General features: G+C 42.4%; 1 protein-coding gene and 1 non-coding gene across 10 annotated transcripts; both read right to left on the reverse strand.

Annotated features, from left to right (window-relative positions):
• Window positions 1–1,682: 1,682 nt before the first annotated feature.
• On the reverse strand, window positions 1,683–27,688 carry LOC138754825 (bromodomain-containing protein 2-like). 9 transcript variants are annotated; one of them, XM_069919700.1, is made up of 14 exons: window positions 27,267–27,688; window positions 23,684–23,793; window positions 22,782–22,924; window positions 22,089–22,398; window positions 17,965–18,102; window positions 17,740–17,875; window positions 13,514–13,734; window positions 11,345–11,707; window positions 9,381–9,524; window positions 8,077–8,283; window positions 7,236–7,459; window positions 6,209–6,519; window positions 4,959–5,078; window positions 1,683–3,271 (listed from the first exon to the last, which is right to left on the reverse strand). In XM_069919700.1, the coding sequence occupies exons 4-14, from the start codon at window positions 22,317–22,319 to the stop codon at window positions 3,132–3,134; spliced, it is 2,235 nt and encodes a 744-aa protein (XP_069775801.1). In that variant the 5' UTR covers window positions 22,320–22,398; window positions 22,782–22,924; window positions 23,684–23,793; window positions 27,267–27,688; the 3' UTR covers window positions 1,683–3,131. The 9 variants fall into 9 exon arrangements, with proteins under 9 accessions (XP_069775801.1, XP_069775802.1, XP_069775803.1 ...); XM_069919701.1 differs by lacking the exon at window positions 27,267–27,688 and adding an exon at window positions 26,190–26,371; XM_069919702.1 differs by lacking the exon at window positions 23,684–23,793.
• Window positions 13,866–14,005, reverse strand: LOC138756010 (small nucleolar RNA SNORD10). Its single transcript, XR_011352689.1, has one exon. It is a non-coding gene; the product is annotated as a small nucleolar RNA SNORD10 (small nucleolar RNA).

Here is a 27,688-nt window from a genome sequence, read left to right on the forward strand (position 1 = left end):
CCCCCCCCCCCCTATTATATACCGTAGAATAGATGCTTCTACCTATTAAAGTGTCCACCATTACAGCAGATGCAACTCTTGCTGAGCACTTGCTCATTTGAATCGTTTTGTCATATGTACCAAAGGTTAAAAAGCTTCATTTGGCATGTTATCCAGACAAATCAACTCATACAAAAGGTAGTTAAGCACAAGCAAAGGAAGTAGTATTACAATGGGTAGTGCAGGCTATACAGAAATGCAGTTAAAAGTGCAATGCTAAATTTTGGTTTCCAGTTTTAGATCTATTTAACTCTGCAAGATAAAGAATGGGTAGCAGTGAGCATCATTACCAAGATGGGGCAAGTCCTTTTGTTAGTAACTTTACGAGGCAGCAGGGGGTACAAGCCAAGTGCAATCTAGTTTGTATGAGCAACATTTGCAACTCTGTAGTTTCTTGTTGTTTTGGACAAAGCTGTGGTGCATCTGGACAGGTATTTCCTTCGGTTCATCTGGAAAAGTCCTCCAAGGTCTCTTGTGGCGCGCGCGATTTCCCCAAGCTTTTCAAAAAGCAGTCTTTGGCTTTCTTCACTGTCAGAACAATGTGGAACAATGGGACTCCCAAGAACTTGATGCTCCCCACCATCAGAATTATTGACAAGTACAGGCTCATGTGCTTCTTCCATGTCCTAAACTCAATGCCCACAGCTCTTTTACATGAAAAAGTTGAACCCAATGTTCATGCCCTGGGGTTGGAGGGGGCCCAGATGAAAAAATGAGGTGTTGTTCTTCCAATCTGCAGGAGGTCAGGGTGGGTGGGGGGGGGGGAAGAGAGTGTGAAAGGCTGTGGACAGAAATGAGCTTGAGAGGGTGACTCAGAATTGAAATGGTTGCCTACGGGGAGGTCGCTGTTGTTGCGGACGTAGAGGAGGGTGCTAGGCGAAGCGATCTAATCTGCAACCAGTCTCTCCGATATAGAGAAGGCCACTGGATGCAGTAAATGAATTCTTTCGAGGTACAGGTGAAATGTTGCTTCACCTGAAATGTCTGTTTGTGTCCTCAGACCATGGTGAGGGAGGAGGTGTGGGTGCAGGTTTTACACCTCTTACGACCACAGTGGAAGGTGCCGTGGCCGATGGGTGGGAAGGGAAGAGTGCACAAGGGAGTCACAGAAGGAGTGTTCCCTATGGAAGGCTGAGAGGGAAGAAAGAAAAATGTGTCTAGTGCAGTTAGTGTCAGAAATTCAGGCAGATAATGTGTTGGATGCGGAGGAATCCTGTTTACTGCTGCCCTTGGCAACATCGTCCTTTTCTATATTTTAACTTGGTGAAATTAAGAACAAGTAATTTCTCAATGAAATACACTTTCACTGAAGTGTTTGCCATAATTTGTTAAACCTTTTAATCCGATTTCCCAATGTACTTTTGCAACACATCCTTCATATCTATATATTTGTTCACTGTTCTACTCACCCGTCCCTTGAAAAACATTACATGCACCCCAATGGCTGATGTTTAGACTTTTGAATGCTTAAGGAAAACAGGCAAAACTGGTTTCCAGGAAAGGCCTGCAGTATTTTGACAATGAGTATCCATGAGTTCTCATTCTTACTCGAGTAGATACTTCATGTATGCAAAAACATTTTAATTATCGAATTTGGACTCACCCTTATGAGAAGCACCTAGGTCCAACAAATCAATGTAATGCAGCTTGAAAGAACATTTTTACTGTACAGCATTGAGGTTAACAAATACATTGTCACATACAAGTTGTTAACTGCTACATGAGGTCCAATTCTACAAATAACAAAAAAACTAGAACGGACTGTAGAAAAAAAATTTACAGATTAAGATAAAAAATAAAAATCACCTTTACATTAAGAAACATGCTTTGCAATTGTGCATCTTTATATATACAATACTTGTTAAAATCTCACTCTACACTCTTGTGACCTGCATCAACAGGCACATTATTGGTTCAGTCTTTACAATATAAAACATAATTATTTTGTAACAAAATAAATAAAACACCACATAACTGGATGAAAAAAAGATTAAATTTAGCTGTCAGCTTTCCCTGTAACCTTTGCAGAAATGAAGACTACAACTAAACTGTACACATTAAAAAACAAATTCACCCCTCCAAACTAAGTTGTGCAGCTCAGTAAGATGCACCAAGTAGGATAACCAGTGCGACTAACTGATCAGCCTAGTCCAAACCAAAAGAGGGGAAACGCAATAGGCACAAATCAATTGCTTACACACTGTGCACTGACCAACACCGCACCACCTTGGTTCAGCATTACTGCTCTCCATTCAAGTACTGGATGTGTTTGGGGGGGGGGGGGGGAGAAGAGGGGGTGGGGAACAGAGGAAAAGGTAGAAATGGGCAGAGCTCAAGCCCATGTGTGTTCAGTTGGATTACTGCGTTACAAAATACTTTTCAACCAAACCAATAAACTCAAAGGCCAAGTGACCTCTGAACAGTGGCTGAACACAGTAAAGTTATCCTCTTGAACACTCTTATAAGATGCAAAGAACTATAACTTAAATTTCTAAAAAAAAACTCAATACTCCACTGAAGATTGCTGCATAACATGAGTTTGAGTGACACCTTGGAGGCCAGCAGCTTAAAGTGTTTTCAAATTGGAATAATACCTTTCAAAACGAAACTGCTTACAGCAACTACAAGTGAGTTTGAAACTACTCATCCCTCACATCAGATTCTCCACATGATTTTGCAAGAGGAGGATTTTAGGTTTAGAGGCTGCAGTCTTTTGTGACCTGGCTCAAATTCCTCCACTTAAAGAGGAAGGAGGAACTAAGCAACAGCCTCAAGTACCACTTATCACCCTCCCTCAACCCAGTCCCCACTTAGCCCCAAATACAGCACACGTTTTTCCAGACAGGCTATGAGATCAAGCTGATGCGTAACGGAGTGAATAGCTCTCTGCCAGGTCTGTCCTTGCGATGCATCGCATTTAGTATTTTTTTTCTTTTTTTAAAAAAGATCAGATCAAACCATGTACGCTGCAGTCAATAATGACAGGCACGTGGGGACAGGATACCTCCCAATCGTCTGGTTCATACTTCTTCCGACCCTGCAGATTAGTTCGAACCAATCCTAAACCAATTTCCTCAACAAGAAAACCAGCCTTAACCAGAGTCAGAATCACTAGTATCTGATGAACTTGATCCACTTGAAGTGCTACTAGTGTCAGATCCCGATGAACTACTGCTGCTGGCACTGAGGCGTGATGGGCCTGCTGGCTGGACTGGATCGGGCTTCTCCGTCACTGAAAAAAAAGTTGCACTTAAAGCAATATTGCTCAACAATGATACAAAGCATTAATTCTCACAATTAACTGTGCTTCTCCCTGGTTATGTTGCATAAACCCACAGCTTAACCCTTTAACAAGCACAGAAACTCTGTGTCCCAGTTTTCCGGGACTGGCATTAAACCCAACCACCAGATCGATCGTACTATAGTTTACCGACGGACCAAGACAGGAGTATCCTGAGGGGTGCTGGATGATTGCTTCTGAGACTGGAGGCCTGTGACTTAATGGTGTGCCTCAGGGTTCAATGCTGGGACCATTGTTGTTTGCTATTGACATCAATGATCTAGATGATGCTGATAAATTGGACCAGCAAGTTTGCAGATGACGCCAAGAAGGGAGGTGTTGTGGAGAGCGAGGAAGATTTTGAAAGCTTGCAAAGGGATCTGGACCAGCTGGCTGGAAAAATGGCCGATGGAATTTAATGCCGACAGGTGAGAGGTGGCGCATTTTGGAAGGACAAACCAAGAAAGGACATACATGGTAAATGGTAGGGCACTGAGGAGTGTAGTAGAAGAGGGATCTGGGAATACAAAAACAATTCTCTGAAAGTGACGTCACAGTTAGTTAGGGTTGTAAAGAGAACTTTTGGTATATTGGCCTTCATAAGTATTGAGTATAGGCGTTGGATTATATGGTGAACAAGACAATGGTGAGGGCAAATTTAGTGTTGTGTGCAGTTTTGATCACCTAACTTTAAAGAGTGCAGAGAAGATTTGCTAGGATATTGCCTAGACTTCAGTAACAGTTACAGGGACAGGTTAGGATTTTACTCTCTGGAGTGCAGAGGAATGAGGGGAGATCTAACAGAGGTATTATGAGGGGGACACAGTAAATGTAGATACGCTTTTTCCACTGAGGGTAGGTGAGATACAAACCAGAGGACGTCGGTTAAGAGTGAAAGGGGAAAGTTTAAGGGAATTTCTTATACAGAGTGTGGTGGGAGTGTGGAACAAACAAGTGATGAACGCGGGCTCAGATTAAACATTGAAGAAGAATTTGGACAGGTACACGGATGGGAGAGGTATGGAGGGCCATGGACTGAGTGCAGATCCACAGGACTAGGCAGAAAAATGGATTGGCACAGAATGGAAGGGCTGAATGGCTTGTTTCTGTAATGTTCTATGGTTCATTACATTCTGAAAGATTAAAAGTGGCCGGAGTTTAAAAATACTCAATTCCTCACCTCTAAAATTTGGAGGTAATTAATAAGGGAATAAATGTATGGGGAAGTGCCGAGACTTTGCTGCTTTTGCCATACAAGTCTACCCTGGTTTTGGGGTGACATTTTTAACGTTCAAACACCATCTTATATGGCAAGTGCTTGGGTTTCAGGATATTTAAATGTACAAGTTACAGAAGGGCCTATTTCTATGCTGTACAGTTCCAAAAGAGGTCAAGCCTCCTTCAGGTGTCATGCAGTGGTCTTCAGCACCATTCTTTGAACTGTCAACTTTCCAGTAAATGACTGGAAATACTTCAAGGTGGTAATTAGCTTACTACCTCCTCCACAGGATCTAAACCCAAGTAGTACACACACCACCCACAAGTAAATCCCAACGGCATACTTTGAACTAAAAATTGTGATGGATAACCACCAAAGTGATTCAAAGGAATATCAAGAGTTTGGATATAACAGACATACCTTTCTTCGGAGGTTTTTTACTGGGATTCAGCTGGCCACTCACGTCCTGTAGGCGTTTTTCTAACTCTTTCTTCTTCTCCATAGCCAGTTCCTCTTTAGTTTTCCCCGCTTGTTTCTTGGCTGGAATACCAAAAGCAATGGTTGAAAGCATCGACCAGACTTGAAGACATATTTTAAATGGTCATCTTTCAAGGAAAACATTTTCTTTCACATTGAGTTCTAAAATGCCAATCACAAACTCAGTCCATCGATTCTGCAATCACACACAACAGACATGGAGACCTAGAATTTCAAAGCAGAAAACAATCATGACTGTGGCAAGGGATGGATTTATGGGTATTATCTCATTCTACGGAATTCATTTTTTCTTCCTCCAATTTTCTTTGGAACTCTCTTCAAAGCTACACATCTCAAATTGAGAACACAAAGGCAGTTCATGCAAACATAAATGTGAAGAACTGTGTGCAGTTCGTTTTGGTCATGTACCCCATAGGGGAAAAGGTCAATAAAATTAAGAATACAGAAGATTTATTACTAGGATGCAGCCAGGAGTTGAGTTTCAGGCAAAGATTGAACAGGTTAGGATTTTATTCCCTGGAGCACAGAAGAATGAGGGGAGATGTAATAGAGGTATACACAATGAATAGGAGTATAGAGTATATGTAGGTAGGCTTTTTCCATTGAGGATAGGTGAAATACAAATCAGAGGTACTGGCTTAAGGGTAAAAGGGAAGAAGTTTAACTGGATTTCTTCAAAGTAGTGGGAGAATTAACAAGCTGCCAGCCAAAGTGGTGAATGCGGGCTCAATTTTAACATTTAAGTTTGGACAGGTACATGGACTAGATGTAGGTCAGTGGGACTAGGCAGAATAGTTGGCACAGCCCAGAAGGGCCAAAGAAAGGGCCTGTTTTCTGTGCTATTATGTTCTTTAGTTCTCTATTACTGCATTAATTTATTTCGAAGTTTCTTGATACTTGCACAGATGACACTGCTTCATGCCATGGTAAGGGCACAATGAAGTCAGTTTTCTAGTTGCACAAGCCACCTCCACCTTGTGTAATGTGGAGTGGAGGGGGGGGGGGAAAGAAAGAGAATATGCAGTTTCCAAATTCTAACAATTAAGCAAAATTAGGCAGATGAGCAGCATCTGCAATTTACTGAATATACAACACTGACCACACAAAGCACGCTCAACAAATACTGGTCGCAGAGTACCGGAGATGCCCACCCTGTCATACTTCAGACTTACAGTAAGGTTTACGAGGTTTCTTCCGTAAACAGGACATTACATAGCGTTCAAGCTCTCGAAGAGTGGATGGTTTAAGAGTTTCAAAGTCTATCTCAATCTCATCAGGGTTGGAGTCTCGAAGTGACGGCTCCCTGGACTGGATGATGTGAACCACACGGCCAAGCTTGTCGCCCGGCAGTTTGTTAATGTCCAAGCTCAACTGTCGCTTCTCATCATAGGTCATGGGCCTGCAGTTATCTTCTTCTTCAGAGTCATAACCAGGAGGAGGTGGCGGCGGTGGAGGGGGAGGCTGCTTTGCCTTTTTGGACTGCCTACAAGTAAACCCAAATATATACGAGGCAAAGCCTGGTAAATGAGAGAGCAATGCACATAATTCCTGATCTACAAATCAGATACTAAACAGATTCCTAACAATTCAAATCCCAGCATCAAGATACACCACAACATCAAAGGAAAAAGTTTAATCATTTCCTTATATGCCGGCATACAAGACAACCACCTGAATTTTCTCCTAAAACATAGGTTTTGAGCAATATTCACTGGACTAGACTATCCCAAGTCTGACACTTATCAATGGACCAGTGGAATGGTGTTGCTAGGCATACACTAAATCACTATTTTAAAACAAGCAACACAGCAAATGTTTAAATTTCATTAGCACATTTTAAAATAAACCACCATCAGCTCCTTTAACCGGCCATTTAAAGCCTGTACAGAGCAGTCGGACCTCACGGGGGAGCACCGAGACTTCCCTGTTAGGGTCGTATTTTAAACTTGGTGCAGGAAGTGCTGAGACTTTGCTGTTTAGGTTTGTAGTTTATACCTGCAATAAAAGTCTAACCTGGTTTTGAGGCGACATTTTTAATGTTCAAACCCTATCTTATATGGTAAGTGCTTCAGTGCTTGGGGTTTCAGGATATACAAGAGTCATCACCATCCGAATGTACTCACACTGTACAGATAAAGTAACCAAACCCCTATCCAGAAATGCAAAATACCCAAATTTCAACAACCACGCGCCACTCACTTATTGCTACCAGCCGAACTGCTGCTGCCAGATGCTTTCTTTGATTGTTTTTTGGGCACTGCCTTGGACTTAGATGATTTAATCAGTTTGTCCTCTTCATCTTTCATCTTGTGCTTCTCTTTCTTCCTCTTTTTGTCTTTCTTTTCTTTCTTGTCTCGCTTTTTCTTTGGTTTGGACATGGGAGCCTGTGAAAGCGCTGCTAACTGCTCGTGAACAGCCCGCAGCTGCAGAAAGAAGCATCATTTTGTTAAGAGCCTACCGTAAAATAGGAACCCCCACCCCCACCCCACTTCCTGCTGCAAGCAGCTGCAAATTATCTGGAAGTGGCTGGGAACGACAGAACGTAGCGTATTAGGATGGTTGGTCAGCAATTTTATCCCATTAGTAATGGATAATAACGTGTCAACAAAAGTTCCATATTTCACACATACACAGGGATCACGCGTCGAAGACGAAATTTAGAATAATATGGCAACACGTCTGACGCAGATGTCGTTAAAGGATTTCCAAGAACCCACTTTCTTCCCAATCGCAATCAAGAAAAAACTGAACCATCAAGTGGGGGGGCTTCAAAAATATTTTCAAAATGCCATATCCTTGAAATTACTTTGCAAATGCAAGGTACAGTAAATGGGAGTTCACTGCTTTTGTTTTGGCCTAAAACTTGATGTCATTCTTATTGGTAGAAATTAGACCTTCTGCTAAGGTTAAGTGACAGCTACCAAAAAAAAACTAGCAAACCATTTCAAACACTGCATGCCAAGAATTTAATTTTAACTTTCAACTGCAGAACACCTTTAAAACAAGCACTGTTCATTTAATTAATAATATTAGCCCATACCTGCTCCTGCAATTCTGCCAAACGATTGGCTCGCTCTTCTTCAGAATCATCTGAGCTCTCCGTGTCCGATGAGCTCCCACTACTGCTGTTAGTGGAGGAATCAGACGAAGATTTGGATGCAACAGGAGGGAGACTGGTTGGTGCAGGTGGAGGCGCGAATTCAATAGGCTCATCTGGCATCTTGGCAAAGCGGAATTCAAAGACATCCTGAAACGAGAATAAAGGACTTTTTGAGCCAAATGATGGGAGTACAACATTGAAAGATACTGGACAGCTTGAGCAAGGATAAGACTCCAGTAACGACAGGTATAAAAAACAATACAAATATCTCAAGTATACAAGTGCCAACATTTAAACAATGCAGATAGCTAGCCCAAGAAAAAGGGTAAAGGAAGAGGACAAGGAAGATATTGTCATGAACATGTCACGAAATTTGCTGTTTTGTAGCAGCCTCACAATGCAAATATTTATATAAACTTTCTTGCAAAATAACTAAAAATAGTACAAAAAAAATCAAAGTAAGGTCTGTGGTTCATCAGAGTGAAGACTGGTGTCCATGATGTCGCAGGCCAAGTTAACAACCCTCCATGGTACACCTTTAAAAGTGTGAGAGCCTGTGGTAACATACCAAATCTCCTCAAACTTTTCACAAAGTAGAGCTACTAGTGAGTCTTCTTTGTGATTGTGTCGACATGGAGACTCCAGGACAGATCCTCAGAGATGTTGAAATCCAAGAATTTGAGGCCTTTGACCCTCTTCACTACAGGCTATCTTAATTCACCGGATAACTAAACGTATTGGTATTGTTAAGAATTAGCAATTATTGCTAAAAACAGATGCAGAAGGAGAGCATCACAGAAAAGCTGTTTGATAGACAAGGTGATATATCGGGCGCCAATGAGACTCCAGAGGTGCAAAATGTCAAGATCATGCAAGATATGTGCAAGAGTGCTGTGGAAGACCAAAATTTTAAGTGGGTAGAAAAATGCTGGAGAAAGACCACATAATACAGAATTCTGATCCACAGAACATGAACCACAGAATTTACCAACTGGCCTTGGATATTAAAAATGTTAAATGTTACACAGCCAGTTTAACAGATGAATGGTAAACCTTCCAAGAACTAATAGATGTTTAAAAAAAAACTGAACGCGTTGCTTGCAACTGAACATTTATAACATTTTCATTTTAGCTTTCAAAAGGTTATACAGCTCTCCATTCAACACAAAAGGCATGAAGTCGGCATATTACAGTGGCAGCAAATTAGCTTAACAAGCATATTAAAACACACCTCCCTCTCATACCAAAGGTGAAGGTACCTGCAGCTTCCGGGCCATAGCAACTACATCATGATCAGGCGGGTTGTACTTGTAACAATTCGAGAACATTAATCTCACATCGGCTGCAAATTCCTGTGCATCTTGGTATTCTCGTTCATCCATCTTCCTCTGAGGAGCGATAGAAAACACATTTAACACCTCATGCTGTGGTGTAGTTTTATCTGTTAACAGTGCATTAAAATAGAAACTGACTGGATTACCCATTTCTTATACAGACTCCAGCAAACTCTCCCAAAGTGTCTCCCTGTCCCTGCCTAGTGAGTCCTTATCTTTATTTGTATCAAGTATATTATTAAGGCTTTATCAGTACACCTGGGGGAGGGATTATGACGCTGTTACAGTGCCAGCGACCAGGGTTCAAATTTAAATTTTGTAAATTACAAGAATTACCTGATTAAAAGTGAACTCTACACAATTAGGACAATAGTGATTTTTAAAATTAATTTAGTTTGCACCTTTTAAAAAAACCTGTTTATTCTCAATACAGGTCTATTAGTTAGGCATTGTAAAAGTGTGTCTGGAAAATTTGCATTTCTGTAATCTTCATAGGTGACCATACTGGGGATTTTCCTGTACTAGCATTGATTTCTTTCAGCTGGGAAACACTCATGTCCAAAATCAGGAAGAGGGTCTGAACAAGTACTTGAAAAGTTTCAGTGCATCTCCCAACCAAGCCATTTAAAAGGTCCCGGAGACAACAAAATGCGCATTTAACCTATCCAAGCATAAATACACAGCTAGCAATACAGCATTCACCTCTCCATTATCGTATATAGTCAAATTTAGTGGACCAATTTTTAGGGTAAATTGGGGGGGGGGGGGGGGGGGGGGGCGGGAAGATTGACTATTACACGTGTACTACTTTTGACTGCAGTAAGCTCCTCTGTCCTTTGGGGCATTGGGAGCAGATAGGCAGGCAGCCAGGGACTAGGGAAGTCTGCAGTACAGAAGTCAGGAGTTCCGGTGGGTGGGCAGCAGGAGCCAAAAATATGGAAAGGAGGCAGGGAACTTTCACATGATATGGATGTTTGGGCCTAAAAGTAGGAGGGGGAGGGGTCAACTTTTACACAGCACAGGTGCCTAACCTTCAATCTAAGATCATTAGGACCAGACACTTGGCCATTGCTCAAAATCGTCTGGATTTTGGAATAATTTCAAAACAGCAGACCCTTTAAGCAAATGCGAGGTTTCAAAAGCGCGCCAAACAGGGTGTTAAATGAATTTAGATAAAGATCATATTCACTAGCAAAACTTCAAAATAAAACTGGTTTCTGACTGGGGGAAGGGAAGGTAGTAATGATGCTCGACAGGGAGGGGCTCTTATAAAGCACCATCACGCTAAACAGCAATGGCACCTGAGGAGTTACTCTTATAAAGTAATAATTGCACTAATTAGCAATGGCGTGTCACATGAAAGGCCACCTATCAGGTCGATACCACAAATCACCGCGGAACGTGACGGGATACACAGGAGGAGTTGAGCAAGGGCCATGTCACGCCACTTGTGGCAGCAAACTACTTCATCGGTGAGCAGATGTCATCGACCGAAAAAAGGGCTGGTTTTTGGAGGTTGCCATGTTCGGAATCCTGGATAAAAGATCAGGCACTTGTATCGACCATTACACGCTTAGACAACTTATTTACTTTACAATGTGCTGTGGAAAGATTCAGTTACGAGGTACAGTGAAACCTGCAAAAAATGTCATTTATTTCTGAAATTCATTCTCTTAAAATTACTAGTTTCTTTTCTTTATACAAAGAGACAAGGTTCCCTGATTGGTTGAGGGTTGCTTACAGTGGGAGATAGAAAAGGCCTTGGGTGAGCAAAAGCATCATGAAGACAGAGACCAGTTTAACGTGCAGGTTTCACTGTATCCAAGCGTAAACAGTATGGTGACAAGAGAATGCGCGGCTTGGATGCCACCTACTTTGATCGTGCTCAGGTCCATGGGATGTTTGATTATATCATGATAATCGTGAAGTCCCAGAACTTTGGCATCCACTGGTTTATAAAAGGGCCAGGCATATGCAGCGTGTTTCTTTGACAGCAGCTCTTTCAATATGCCGTTGCAGTATTTGAGCTGCTCGCTCAGCTTGCCCTTCTTTGAACTCTGGTGCTGCTGGGAATCTGGCAAGTCTTTCTTTGGCGGTTTGATTGGCCGGCCACTCTCGCGTCGAAGTGGAATCTTGGCAGCTTTGCTTTCGACCACTGAGGGAGACGACTCGCCGCTTGTAGTGACCACTGAAGTGGTTGGAGTTGTTGTATCTGCTTTTCTCTTCACTCCTTTCTTCTGAAAAGAAATACTGCTCAATTACAACTCTTTCCCAGCTGCTCAAATCATGGCAAAGTTAAGCACCAAAAATTAACCAGCAAGCTGTCGATGCTAACTGGGATTTTCAAAATACGAGCCTATGCATTGCAGGCATGGACTTAAAATCCACAGACAAAACAAAATCTGGCCAACAAGGAACAAAACGACCTACGTCTCCCAGATCACAAGGGTTTAGAACAATGGACACAAAAGCCCTGCTTAGCCACCTTACGCGTTCACTGTCATTTAAAAAAAACATTTGCCAACATTCAGTGAGATCACCAAGCCTATCCATTTAGGAACACAGATCTGCCTCAAAGATAAAACTGGAGTGCCAGGTGTGTGCTGTAAAAATTAGTGCAACACCATTACAGTGCCAGTGACCAGAACCCATGCGGTCTGGAAGGGGTTCGTACATTCTCCCTGTGTCCGTGTGTTTCCTTCCGGCGCTCTGGCTTTCTCTCCCAATTAAAAATGTACCGGGATTGAAGGCCAATTGAGTGTAATTCGGCACCACGGACTTGTGGCCTGAAAAGGCCTGTTACCATGCTGTACTTCCAAATTGGAATCTGAACTCAGCAGGTATCACAGCATCTACAAAAGGTAAAGATATAGCACCAACATTTCAGGCCTGGGCCCTTCTTTAAGGTACAAGAGCTCAGATTCTATGGTTGGTTACATATTTTTTACCTCCTGTAGATGCTGCGAGACGTGCTCAGTTCCATCAACATTTCTGCGCTACTAACAGAAGCTAGAAGGCCCTTTCATAGTCAAAAAGTTTGAGTGTAAAGGCAGAGATTCTCCGCTCTTACATCGGGAGACTTCCCTCCATGAATGTGCCCTGGCTGCTTCAAGGTGTTGACTGCAATCCCTCTCAGGAAAAGGGTCAGTGGCGGAGTGCAATGCTCCGGTGCCTAGCACGATTGCAATGTCGCTGCAAGTGGCTGGCTGATAATGTCGCGATGACGCCGTCAGCCCACGACCCATGATCCCATGAGGGCTGGGCCGCAGGCCTATCAGTTCCAGCAGCTACTCAATGGGCCGCTTTGGGGCCACTCTTCAGTGCCAGCAACTTGATGGCTGTCTACCCTACCCATAATCCCCCATGCAACTGGAAGCATTCTGGGAAAAGCAGTGGTTCCAGCTGCGAGGGGGATAAGGGGTAACCAAGATGGCCATCGCTTGGTTTGTATGGCTTCATGGCGCCAATAGCCATGCCTCCTGAAACCACATCATTGACCCTGCCGCCTCCAGGCTGAAAGGAGACATCGGAGTAGGCTTTTGTGGGCCTACATGAAAGGAGCTCTCCCAATTAAAAATGTACCAGGATTGAAGGCAACTTGAAAAAGCCCAGAGCTAACCATTAACACCACTTAAATTATCTTTTAAAGTAAAAAGGCACACCAACTGAACGACGTCAGTTACGAGATCAACCCATTTACTTCAGAGCAGAGCGGAATCCACACGATTCCCATCATCATAATCAAGGCAATTCTTTTGGTAGGTGGGGACATCAAAGCTGATCATCTCAAAGGCTGTCCTAATACTCTTCTCAGAAAGTGGTAAAGTTTAAAATTCTAACAATGGTCTGAGTGTGGGAATTATAACATTTCTCAACATTCTACCTGTACCAATAAATTTAGTTACCCACTGAATTTAAGATTGCCAGTTCATTTTCTAACATCCTCTTTTGGATCACATTACTAGATCAGATTATAAATACAAATGGAAACTCTTCCAATTCCATCCCAGAGTATGCTGGGCCCAAAACCTAGCACTGCTTACCTTTGTGACAGGCTGCGCAAGAGGGGATACTGCTAATGCAGACTGAGGGGGTGAATGCGAAGACTTGTGTACAATGGGTGTAGATATGACTGAAGTCTGAGACACTTCAAGAATAGGCGTAGGTACTTCTGGTGTTGGAGGAGAATAGGCTGTCGGCTGAGACACTGAGGATATCATTGGGACTTGAGACATGGTCACTCCTCCAGGGATAGAAGGCACCCCTGTGGGAAAAGATCCCATTAGTACTGGACAAATATCAACTATTGAATACATTTCAAACAGATTTGAACCCCCCCCCCCCCCCCATCCCTCCCTCCAACGTCGTCAGCTCCTGTCTCAAACGGGCAACATCCATTTTCAGAATTCAAGGCATGATCATGTTCCTAGAATCCTCTCGTAACCAACGACACTTGGTGACAAAACGCCAACAAGTAGCCGGATACAAGATAAAACTCTTGGATCAGTTGACACGCATGTGTTCATCACAAAATGGCACAGTGCAGCCGATTCCCTTCCCACTTTTGCACAACTATGTGGGATTCAAAGCAAATCTCAGGCCTCAAAAAAAAACTGTCCAATGATCACAGTTCAGATATTAGGATGTTTATTGGGATGTCCGTTTATCAAAACGGTGAAGTGGTCAGATCAAAAAAGGCATTTAAGCAACTCAATATTATTTATAGTATTCTGTAGTCAATCTGCAAATCAGAATGTCAGTTCTATACTCAACATTATCAATTGAAGCATATTTAAATAGATTGCAAGCTGAGAAGATGGTCACAGGACAAGCTGAGGCAAGGGGTTTGCCTTTAATTCCCAAATTAGCTCATGCAGGCCGAAAGCCACATTTAAAACATTTCTTGATTGTTTTAGTGCGAGCTCAAGTCCAAATATAAAAGCACAACAATAGAAACAGTTATTGAGCAGGACTGATAGAGATCATTGATACACAAGGATGCAGTCACCGTATTTGGACAGTACTTCAGGCAGAGCTCAAGAGTGTGGTGTCAGAACAGGATTGCCACACGCAATAGCATACATGGCAAGGGCGATGTGAATAAGATAAAGGACTTTGGCCACAGACGCAGTCAGACCAAAGTAGTCAGACCAAGAAGGAATAATATCTCCATGATGCTCGGAGAAGAGGCATTTGAAACCAATATAGTAAAGGGAGGATCCAGTTAAAAGTTCAATAACATGTTAATCAATAGGTAAGCTGCACATTGTTAGAGCAGCTAAATTAAAGATCAGGACCCAAAATTACCCTACATCTCTGGACTACCCAGCTCCATGCAAATTTAGGTAGCGATAAAAATACCATAATTAAAAGGAAACATTACAAACACAATAATGAATACGCTTTGGAATTTTCTTGTATGGAGTACAAAAACTGATCAACCAAAATAATTATACAGTGACTTGAACATGATAAGAAAGCATGAATATGATGAGAAGTATCTATAGCAGTGTCAGTTAAACAGTGTTGCATAGATCAGCTGGAAACAGAGACCAGCAGTACACTCAATTCAATCTGGATAATGTGTGACAGAGTATATAGAAATGTTTTTGGGAGATAAATTGGGAAAGGTTTGTTGAGAGTAGGTCACATACAAACACTTTAAAACAAATCTTATTTGAAATATTGGAGCTCTGCTAATGCTTGACATAATCGGCCCTACAGCCTCGGCAAGAGCTTTGGAGATTGTTGTTTACAAAAAGGCAACAGATGAAAGAGCTTGTTGAAGCCCCAGATTGTCTGGAGCTGTTCTAAGAGGGTCATGTGGCTTGGCAAACAGGCTTTTTCTGTGTGTGTGTGAGAGAGAGAGAGAGAGAGAGAGAGAGAGAGAGAGAGAGAGAGAGAGAGAGAGAGAGAGCGAGCGAGCCAGCAACAGCGGCTGGGACTGGAACAGGACAAGCTGGAAAGCTTGTGCAAAACCCCATTTTGGAAGACAGGTTGTGAGTTCTTGGTTCACCCTGGTCAAAGCAAGAGGAGAGGAATGGCTGTCTAATGTTTCACTTGGAAAAAGAGAAGCAAGGAAATCTGTGGTGACCTGAAAGAAAGAGGTTATCATCTGGAGAACCCTGATAGGGCAAGTTTCTTCGGCAAGATATTGAAGTGGCTGGGGTGTCCATTGTACAACAAATCTCTCTGAAAACTGAAAAGAACCTTCCTGAGCGGTAACCATTTACCTTTCAAGCATCAATGCATGGTGAACTTTATAAATGTTAAATTCTGTGCACAGTATAAGAATTGCCTGCAACCAGTAAACTTGAAGGAATGAGAAGTGAGATTGGACTGTGAACCAAAGAACTTTTCTGAACTTACACACACATTACATACACATGCACTTAGAATTAGAAGGGGGTTAAGTTCTGTTTTCATGTTTAAAGATAATTAAAAGCAACTTTTGTTTAAGTAACCATTTGTCTTGGTGAATATCTATTGCTGCTGGGTTTATGGGTCCTCTGGGGTCGTAACAAATGCATCTTGGCAGAACATTAGAAAAGCAGAGTCCATAGGAGCATGGACCTTGGATGGAAGTTGCAACCATATAAAGCATTGGCAAGATCACACTTAATTGTCATACCATAGGATGTGGAAATGAAAAGTCCATAGGGTGTTATCTGGAGTAGCTACAAAGAGATTGGATGGACTATATTTAATGGCATCTGAAAATAAGCTATCAGAAAGTTGTAGTTGAAGTAGATACAATTCTTACAAATTTATTTAGAAAGTTATGTGGAAAAGAATGGACGGGAAAATGGGCCTAATGCAGGCAAATGGGATGAGCTCAGGTACGCATAACAGATAAGGTGGTTTGAAAGATCCTTTTCTGCAGTTCACAATTCTATAGAATAGAATAAAAGGAGAAAAATAATGGAAAAGATGAATGAGGGTATGGGAAATGAGTGTGAATGTTGCATTTGAATTAGGTTATGTTTGTCACTGGAAATAATTTAAAGAGCAAACATGATGGGTCAAGTAGTATTTGACTCCAGCTGGAAAGGCAGATTGCTCTCTTGGTCACAACTATAAAATAGAGCTCTATTAACCGAGAGAAAGTAGTTTCAGTGGATAATTTTAACTTTTATCCAGACTAATCTGGTCGAAGCAACATGATAACAAGCCAGACATCATTAATAACTGGACAATGCACAAATGTCCAATGACGCTCAGTTTATATCCTCATGGGGAGAGTTTGAGATCGTAAAAAAGTCAAGGAACATCATTAAATTGAAAGATAAGGGCAAAACAGATTCTGACAATTTTAAAAGAACAAAACGGTAAAGTAACAAGAATTTAAAAAATTGTCACAATTAGCACAAAAACGCTGGTGTTTTATTAGCAATGTCAAAATGGACCCCTTGAAAATAGACACGTGGAAACAGATATAATGACTAATCAGTTTACTTCAATATTTACAAGCAAAGATTTCTGAAATCCCAAGCAAATAAAAATTGGTTGGGAAAAGAACTCAAAAATTGTAAATGTTGATATTACAAGAAAAAATTCTCAGGTCCAGACAAAACAGGAATCTATACACGCACGTTTGATGATTTCAAAGAGGGATATTTCAAGCAGTGCAAATGAGGACTGAAAAGCACACTTATACAAATTGACAAAATTACACCAAATACAATTTAGCCTAAGTGCGAAGTGACCCACATTGGAATTAAAAAAAAAAAGAACAGAATGGCAGTTTCAAAATGAGAGGCTAGATTCAATTGAGGTCCAAAGAGACTCAGGGGGTCAAGGTACAGATTAAAAATTTTACAGGTCCAGAAAATAATCAAATAAGCCAATAGAAGGCTGGCCTTACAGGGCTGGAACACAAGCGGGTAGAAGCTACGCAAATCCCTGGCTACACCACACCTGGAGTACTGCGAGTAGTTCTGGGCACCACACTTTAAGATGGACATATTGGCCTTGAAGGGAAGTGCAAAAGATTTATCAGAACAACAACTAACTCAAACGGTTAAATTACAAAAGGAAAATGTATACAAACCAGGAATACATTCTATATAATTTAGACATCTAAGGGAAAGCTGATCAAACTTTATAATAAAATGAACTGATGTGTAATAAAAATACAAAATGCGGAAAGACTCAAACCAGGCAGTGTCTGTGAGAAGAGAGTTAATATTTCAAGGTGAAGACTGACACCTTCAGCTGTTGCTAAGTCTATGTGCACAACCAAAGATCCACGTCAACATGCTGCCCTTACCCCCTGTTTTGCGGCCTTTTGAATGTTTTGCTTTTGGCGCTGGCGTTAGTTCCACTTCTTCTTGCGGCATCTGTGCCACCTTCTGCAGAAAAAGTTTCTCCAGAGTCTGAGCCATCAGCACAATGTCATCTGTGGGCTGTGAACAATGGGTAAGATTACATTTCCAACTCAACTAAGTATTTTATATTAAGAGAGAGCTTACAATAGAGAAAGAGCTATATTTACCTTGTTGTAAATGTAACAGTTTGTAAACATTGTGTTGAAGTCTTGCATGCACTCACTGGCACTCCAGTAGTAATTATTCTCCAAACGCTTTTTGATAGTACCCATGTCCATTGGTTGTTTGATTATCTTGTGGTAATCCTGCAACAATAACACTTTTAGATGAAATCTGGTCCAAACATTGAAAACTCGGCAGCTTTTCCTATTTGCTCACTGTGCAGACACAATCCTTAATTGTTGCCCTTTAAGGAGGCAGTTAAGAACGTTACAGTGAACAAGGTCAGCAGAATTTTCCCCGAAACAAACCAGTTGAACTTTTATAAGTGCAACAAAATGACTCCAGCTGCTAGTCTTCAGTGACCAAAGAAGTTGGAGGCATCATCCACAGAAATTGATCAGTCAACATTTCAACGAGCGGGGTTTTTAATTATAATCCAATAGTTCACTATTAATTGTATAAATTCCCAGCTGTCTCTGAGTTCAGGCATTTACATCATAGAGCAGTAACGTAGCCAACTGATTAGCTTGCTTAGTCTCAAAAGACTAAGTGCAAGTGGCCTAATGTAAAAACTGAAAAGCTCATCCAGCATTCCTGAGATGTTAATGTCAAAAGTTATTTAGTTAGTGACAGTTTTTTTGTGGGCACATCTTCATGTTCGCCAAGCAGCCAATGCACTTACTGAGTGCAGCGTGGAAAATACTATTCAACTGCACACGTTAAAATGGCAGAGGAAAAAGAGTTAGTCTCCTAAACCATTGATAAACCTCAAATCTCAATTGATGATTTTTTTTTGCCTGCAATAAGACAAAATTTAAATTTTGTCTATAAACTACTCAGCGTGGGGGGAAGCTACACCAAAGGAAGCTTCCCTTTCTAATCCAAATTGCCTGCTATTTTTGAATTTGAGTACAATAACTAAGATCCAGATTTGTCTGTATTACTTATTCACTCATTTAGGTATGGCTCCTCCCCCACCAAGTGACATCAGGATCACAATTAAAATCCGCAATAGTTCAGCATTGCAGGAGCTCAACAGTAGGAACATGGGTCAGAAATCATGTTTAATTTAGGTTTAACCACAACCTTCCTAATGACTAAAAATTAGTGCAAAGCCCAAAGGAAATCAGATACAAACTTGACATACATTCAGTATTAGCAGATACACGTTCAAAGCAAACCCAATGGATCCAAAGGTTTAGCACATAACAGCAAATGCCAATTCAAGGAGGGTCCATTCTAACAAAATTTCGACAGGAACTGAGAGTCTAAAATTGGAGTATTCTGTGCAGTTTTGGTCACCTCACCATAAGAAATACGTCAAAAAGACTGAAAAAGTACAGAGAAGATTTACTAAGATGCTGCCTGGACTTCAGGAACGGAGTTACAGTGAAAGGTTAAACAGAATGCAAGCAGGCCTTTTCCATTGAGGACTGGTGAGATAAAAGACAGAGGTCGTGGGTTAAGGGTGAAAAAAGGTAAAGTTTATGGGGAACATTAGGGTGAACTTCTTCGTACAGAGTGATGGAATAAGCTGCCAAGTAAGTGGTAAATGTAGGCTCAATTTTTACATTTAAGAAGAACTTGGACAGTTCCATGAGTGGGAAGGGTATGGAGGGTTAGGAACTGGGTGCAGGCCAGTGGGACTAGACAGAATAATAGCGTGGCACAGTCTAGAGGTGGCTGAAGGGTCTGTTTCTGTGTTGTAATGTTCTATGGTTGTTTTCAGGAGATTGCATAAGCACGCTTCCAAAATGCTCTAGGAATAAACATCAAAACAAAGGATGAGCTTGCAACCAGTCACCTGATGAGCTGTGGAATCAGTTAACACAAATGTGATCATGAAACAGTGCAGTTTCCAGCCAAATGACAAACAATGAAAACTTTGGGAAAAGTTATAATGTTGTATATGCCAAACATTGTCTTTCTCAACTAAAATGTGACAATGAATCCCCAAGCCACTCTACACCCCTCATGTTAATTAGTTGGAGAGCTGGAAATAGCTACCTGGCAATTATTGTCTGTAAGGGCCTGACAAGTCATTGGAATTTTAGATGGTATTAATATAGACAATAAAAGAGCATGATTTAGGAAGTGGTCATTCTGCAATTCAAAAGTGTGGGCAGAGGACTGGGTGACTACTGTCTTTCTCCCCTCCCCCCACAAATGAGTGGTTTGGAAGTATTCCATACCACTTCACCCATTTGTCATCCTCAGGAGCAGACAAAAGGCAAATCTACCTACAAGCTGGAGGAGGGGGGTGGGGAAAAGCAGACAGGACAGAACAAGTACTTCAACGTGTATTGCACTTCATAATCTGCAAGGGGACAAATCCAATGCCGCAATATGTGCCGGTATACAAGACAACTCCAAATTTTCACCTAACTTATTGTACAAGCCTAGCAATTACCACTGGCCAATGGAGTGATGCTGCTCGGCACATTTAATAGAAGCCCCTTTCACACTTGCAAGTGATCCCAGAAATCAAATGTCAATCAGCTTTAAAGTGGCAAGCGTGAAAGCAAAATCAGCTCAATGTGTCAGGTGATGTCATCTCGTGCTGGGGATTGACGGCTTCGACCCAGTACGATCCCCAGTGTCTGCAGACGACAGCGTTGCAATCAGGCAAGTGTGAAAGGGGTAATTGCATCTTGGGATTGAAATTTCCCAAGTTTTTGCGTGAGTGCAGAAGATTAAAATGAAGGTATAAACTTTGCCATGAGAAAGTTGCAGTGGGAGAAAGTAAATAAGTAGCAATAAACAGCAATAGCTGACAATTTTTAAACAGTGTGGGAAAATTGGTGGGGCTATAGCATACAACTTAAAGACGGGAAAAAAAGCACAATGGAGGGCCTAACTTCCCAGAATGTCCTGCATCAGAGAAGCCCCTCTATGAATGTTCCATGTATGCAGCTGGGCATACAGCCCTTTCTCCGCCACATGGAATTCTGGGAGGGCTGGTCAGCCATCACTTTTTCCCCCCACTGTATTTATAAACAATAAATTTGTACACAATAGCGCGACCACCTTTCCCACGCTATAGAAATTGTGCGCTTTAGTGCTACCAACTTTGCCACCCTGTTTAAAAATTGTCTGCTATCACTATTTATTGCTCGCACTTTCCCTCAATCCATTATAAAGGTTTAAAAGGTCGGCATAACAACAGGAGCTGAAGGGCTCATACTGTGCTGTACACAAAATTTAATTATGCACAATTAACTTCGCTCATATACAGTATCATAATACACTGATCAGGATTTAGGGTAGGATCACCATCACTCGATACTTCATGACGTCACCAGTAGAAGGTAGAACAGCCCCAACCCCGGGGATTGCATTCAGTGTCCCAATTAGGAGTGGTCTAGTGTGAAAAGCCAAACTCCCATTCCTATCCCAGGACAATGAATAGCAATTTAGTGGGATGCAAGTGTAAAAGGGGCTACATCACTTCAAAAGCAAATTACCCATTAAAGGTTTAAATTTATCAGCATATTTAAAACAAGTCACCTCCTTAAACAGGCCTGTTAAAAGCCTGTACAAAGCTGACAGCAGTCAAACTGGGTGGATGGACCCCCACCCCCCTGCCAGGGGAGCGCCAAGGGTTGCTATTACAATTCTGATTTCATACCTTGCGCAGGGAGTGTTAAGACTTTGCCGTTAAGTTTCGTATTTTAAACGGTGCAGGGGAGTGCTGAGATTTCGCTGTCATGGTGTGGATTTTAAACTTAGTATACAAGACTCCCCTGGTTTTGGGGTGGCATTTTTAACTTTCAAGAACTGTTCTTTTTGCTGGCATATATGGTAGCTTTTTTCCCCAACCAGCAAGAGTATCAAGACAGAGATTGTCGTAGAAAATTAAGCAGGGTCCAATGGGCATCCTGAGAGCTGCCATAAACCTTCAAAGACAAATTTTTCAAAGTTTCCATGATTCCAAATGAAACAAAATTTTATTTATGATCTCGTCATGAAGTTGCATTGAAAGGCACCAGCATAGCTACCCGTAACAAATTTGCATACAATCTCATGCACATGTTGTAATAGAGAAGCAGGACATCATTAATGTACTGTAAAGCCATTCACTGTACATCATAAACGGTTCATAACTCGCACAGAGGGTCTTCTAACTTACCGGGAGACTGAGTTTCACTGCATCCACTGGTTGGTAGAATGGCCATGCAAACTGATGCTTCCAAAGGGCTTTCATGAGCACCTTCTGCATGTACTGGACCTGATTAGTCACTCGACCAGGTTTCTTGGGGTTTGATACCTCAGGTGGGGGTGGACTAACAACAAAATTGTTCTGAGAATGAACAGAAGTAGACATGGCCACCGTTGGACTCTCAAAATCTTCATACAGCATTGATGGCTTGCGGATGCGCTTCCCAGACCCTGGATCACCAGATAGGCCAGTTATCCCATTACCAGTATCCCCCTGCAACCTTTAATTAAAACAGAAGAAACACACTCAGTACTCACTGCATTAGATGCCCCAGTGTACCAGTAAAATTTTTACAAAATGACAATTGTATCCACACAACACATGGGTTCTATTGTACATTTAATCCACTGAGCATAGTGTTCAGGTGGCTTGCTTAAAGACTCCAGACTATTCCTCTGATCACCATGTTTAAATGGCAAATGCATTATGCACATTGCAGCAAGATGACAAAACGTTCAAGACCCATTATTATAAAGAAAGCCCAGTCAAGCCCTCCCGTTAGTAGTTAACTGCTAATATCTTGTTGAAGATACCCACTCCAACCTTACTAATTGAATAGTGCAATTTACAAAAATAATAAAATAAAATAAAAAAAATACCAACCACTAGGAAACCAGGCTAACAGCTGCTGGTTTGCTGAGGATCCCCTATAGAGGCAACTACTTAAAGGCCTGGCTGTAGATCGTCTTCTCTGCCGTCAGTACTGGTCAATCCTGATAATTCTAAGTTCGTCATGGGAAATTTTGCTATAAGAAACAGAACAAAGCAAAACAAAATATACTGAAGTTCAAGTGCCTTTTTGAAAAAAAACAGCATTTCTTACTAATGTCACTTACAGAATCCATTTCCAAAACTACAATTTAATTATCCTTCTAAGCAGAGGCTACAGGCCTGCTTGTGTACAATTGAAGTTGGCATTGGACATGATTTACCAAGTCAGCAATCAAGTTAGGATGGGGTGAGTGGGAAGAAATAAAATCCTACTCCAGATGCAAATCACAGAATCAAAAACTCAACGGTTCAATTAGTGTCATTTAATCATGAAATCCCACAAAAGTTTACCACTATATTCCAACACGAATTACCTCTCATACCCATTCTCACTCTCCTTCCCCTATGCACGGCCAAGATTCCGACAGTACATAAACACCAATATTGTATATAAAAGTATTTAAAATTTCCAGTTATTTAAAAACTATTAAAATTTGATCATTCCTGGCTATTTGTACATCAATGCTAAATGTTTCAACTACAATGTTTAAAGCAACTTAAGGACATGTGTAAATTAATATTTACAAATAGTCGAATAGTACAGAGGCATGAGGGGAAATTTATCCAAAATATCTGTATATCTGTAGAGTGTCAATATTTTTAAAATTTGGATTCAATCTCAATCAACATCTCAGTATTCAGTTTATAGTAACAGTATGCACACTGCACATGACGGAAGTAAAAGCAAATTATCCAATCACGATCAACCAATATCAGCAAATAACTAACCCTACCAGCAAATGAAGATCATGACAGGAGCACCGCATCCAGATCAGAAAACAGTTGTGCGCAGTTAGGATTAAACAGATGCAGTATCCAACAGATGCAGTAGGCTCTAATTAGGCTGAAAATATAGAAATACCAATGCAAGTACACCAAGAAACAGCAAAAGCTTCACTCATTTACAAACCAAGGTCGCATTTAATTAAGAACACCCACATGCCAAAGCATGGGTTGCCAAGTCAACAGAATAAAGCTTTTACACTTATTATGTCCATGGATCAAACCAACCTTGTTCATGTCAACTTACAGAACAACTATATCCTCTGGTAAAGAAGGGAACACCTGTAACAACTCACTTGAAGCTTATTAAATGCATATAAACCTTCAATTTAGTGGTGCGTTGCTAACTCTAGTAAAACAGTAAATTCCTCCACTAACAACCACTTAAAGCAGCAAAATTTCACTAAAACCCATGGCATCAGTGTTTTCTGTTGTGGTTGAACTGTACAATTCTTGTTTCTCACTAAATAACGCAGCTAATTCCCACTGTCATTTTTAAAAACAAATGCCCAGAACCTGGCGAGTGAGCATGTATGCACAATGGTAAGGCAGGAATGAACAATAGATACAAAATATGAAATATGAATTTTTATATTTCTGCTGGCAAATATAGCATAAATCACTCAGGGACAGAAAAAAGCATCAATCTCAGGCACAAATCGTACTGGGCAGACCCTAACAATGTTTTGTTGTAACCTAGGGGAATACTTGGAAAAGGGATATGTCAAAGTGGTCTGGAAAACCCATCTCTACAGGGCAACATGGTTGGCGTAGCAGTTAGCCCAACGCCTTTACGGCACCAGCGATCAGGACCGGACCAGGGTTTAAATTGTATCGGACTTGTGGGTTAATGGGATGTAAATTCGGCACCATGGACTAGTGGGCCGAAATGGCCTGTTACCATGCTATATGTTTAAATTTTTAAAATTTAAACAAAGATCAAGTTTGAGCCTGCCTCTCATTCATTGTCCTCTTTTTGAAATCACCTGAAATACCATGCTATATGTTTAAATTTTAAAAAATTATATAAAGATCAAGTTTGAGTCCACCTCTCATTCATTGTCCTCTTTTTGAAATCATCTGAAAAAATATTGCTTAAAAAAGAAATGAAAAATAGTTTTCCAGGCCAGTGAGGCATCACGTTTGACCTCGTCGAAAACAGTTCTACAAATACCATTTTAAAAATAAAGAAATATCCCAACAGCAAAGACATGCATGAAGATTTAAGACTATCCCATAGCTTGACAATGTCAGCCCACACCCACTCTGCTACAATGACACTCTACATTTCCACATGGCTACTTGTCCTGCAGCCCCTCCCTCTTCCCTTCAATAAAAACATCTAAACCTTTGGTTTGATTTCCACCAAAATTCATATTTTGCTTCATTCCTCCAGTGCACAAATGACTGCAATTAGCCTTACAAATAATACAAACGAGTGTCAATTGTAACAATGCTAAAAAAAATCAAATAAGGCATGATAAAGCCATTTTTAAATTAACAGATAAATGTACAAAAGCAATAAAGTTCATATAGTTGAACGGTGATCCACGCTGAATTGCCTGCCCTTCACTGATCCAATCAGACCGAAATTTGTGTACATGAACCCATGTGTTGTGCTAGAATAAATGTACAAAGCTTGTATCCAAATGAATACTAAACAAGTGCTTGCCAAAGGGAGACATATTAAATGCTCGATTAAACTCTTTAAATGGCACTTCATTTTTGCTGTTTTAACATCAGCTTTCAGAATGTAAACCAAGATCAAACACAGGTCAGAACTCCTGCAGCTCAGAACTTCTGTTAACACAAGTAAAACACAAAAGAAACTCTTTAACTGTGTAGAGTACACGATTTGACCCCCTTAGTTTCTCCTGCAATGCTGGAGAAACTCAGATCAAACAGTGTAATGATAAAGGTACATAACAAACGTTTCGGGCTGGAGCCCCTGATCAAGGCATGTGTTTTTACTTCTGTTAACACAATATACCGAGATATGCATTTTTTTTTTGGGGGGGGGGGGGAAGAAATCTGCCCGAAAGTACAAACAGTCCTTACAGTCCTTCTTGTAATAAATCAAAACAGGCAAGCTTGAAATCTTTAGAACTCGAATTGTGCTCATAAAAAGGATAAATTTATAAATGCAGAACGGAGAAAGAATACACTTTTGGACAGATTGGTCATTTCAGATAAATCGATATAAAAAATGAATCCTATGGTTTATTGATGGAGGTACCGGCCCTGGTTGGGTACTCGCACTGCCCTGCATCCCAGCCCGGATGTGTACTGTATGTATACTGTGTGAATGGCAGAAAATGGCGGCCCCGGCTGCCGGGCCTGCTCCAGCTCCCCGGGTACGCTCTCCGCCTCTCGGGGCTTCTCTGCCCATCTGCCCGTGCCATTCTCTTCAATAGTCCTTCCTTCGCACGGCCGAGGGTCTGCACTGCTCTGCCGTACCTGTCGAGCCCCGGATGAGTGGCCGGTTCCATCAGATGCCGCCTGATTGCGCGTCCCCTCGCTCCTCTCCACGTCTCTCCCCCTCCGCTTTCGGCCAAAAAAAAGCAAATGGCGCCGCGGCGCTCGACCCCGCCTTTTTATAGCCGGCGCTGGCCGGCGGCGGCGGTCGATTGGCCGGTCGACGCACCGGTCCCGCCCACCCCGCCCGGCAGCGGGCACCGCCATTGGCCGGCGAGCGTCGCGCGGGCGCGGGGCCCGGAGCGCCGCGCGCCACCATTGGACGGGGCGCGCGGCGTCATGCCCGTGGCGCTGGGGAGGGGAGGGAACAGAGGAAGTAAGTCGGCCATTACAGGACGTGGAGAAGGGGAAAGAGTGCGGGAAGGCGTGAGGAGCAGGAGGCGGGGGTGATGAACAAAGCGGGTCTGCGGGCGGCCGGGGTGCGTGGGAGAAAATAGGAAAAGTTAGGGGACCCTCAATACCCAAGCCGGGAGTGGGGCGACGGCCTTGAGGGCCGGCCGCCATCTTGGGCACCATTACACAGCAAAAATACAACCCCCACCCTGTATTATTACCGTATAAATAACCCGCCCCACACCCCAACCCGCGGGGAGGAGCTGCAATGCCGCCAGCTCAGCACTGCTGACCTTCCCCGCCCGACTGAGAGCTTCAAAGCTCGCCTCCACCAAGGCGCTTCAGCTGCCCCTCCACCCGGGAAATGAGCGCAAAATAGAGATTAAAAGCTCCCCTCGACCAGGGGCTTTCCATTTAAACCCGGGGGCTCGCCCCCGCTGCCGTTCGGTGGCGGTAATTGGAGCCTGATGTTGCCTCACTAAAAAAAATTCTTCTTGACTTTTTCATCCCACATCTTTTGGTGGAAACAAGGCGGCTCCTTAAAGAGCCGGATTAAACTGGACGGTTGGTTTAGCGTTTGATTTGAGATTTTGCTGCGACGACTTCCATTTCCTTGGCGGCGGCCTCGGACCAACTCGACGGCCGATTGGCTGCCACCGGTCACATGACCCCCTACCGCCTTCCCCTCGCCGCCGGGGTCGCCCCGAAATTCGAGCGATTGCTCACCTCCTGGCCTCGAGCCGCACGGCCCGGGCCTCGGCCGACTTCTACCCCGTCCCCTGCGCGGCGCCCGGCCCCGCCGGATCGGCTGTGGTCGCTCTTTTCCTTCCATTTTCCGCAAAAAGGTGAACAAAAGAAAAAAATCCCCGACTACGTCAGCGCTCGCCCGTCAGCCGCCCGCCGATTGGTCATCTCTGGGTCACGTGACGCCCGATCGGCCTTCCGACGCTTTTTTCTTCGTCCTCCTCGGCTTTCTTCCAGCTTTCTCCCCTCGAATTGCAACAATGGCATCGCGACGCCTCGGCTCCCGTGAGTATCGGCTCGGCGGCGGCGGCATTTACACGTTCTTTAACCCTCTCGGGTGTCTCCACCGTGATGGCGGCTTCGGGTTAATGTCGGCGTGGTCCCGCTGGATGCGGTGCTGCGCA

The sequence above is a fragment of the Narcine bancroftii genome, chromosome 2, assembly GCF_036971445.1.
Source record: "Narcine bancroftii isolate sNarBan1 chromosome 2, sNarBan1.hap1, whole genome shotgun sequence".
Lineage (NCBI taxonomy): Eukaryota > Metazoa > Chordata > Chondrichthyes > Torpediniformes > Narcinidae > Narcine > Narcine bancroftii.

Excerpts from the sequence above, each read along its gene's own strand:
- LOC138754825 (XM_069919697.1), bottom strand. The coding sequence starts at position 26,221 with ATGGAACCGGCCACTCATCCGGGGCTCGACAG. Across the intron at positions 13,735-17,739 it reads AAAAGGCCGCAAAACAGGGG|GGGTGCCTTCTATCCCTGGA; the intron begins GTAAGGGCAGCA and ends CTTTTCCCACAG. Across the intron at positions 9,525-11,344 it reads TGGACCTGAGCACGATCAAA|AGGAAGATGGATGAACGAGA; the intron begins GTAGGTGGCATC and ends ATCGCTCCTCAG.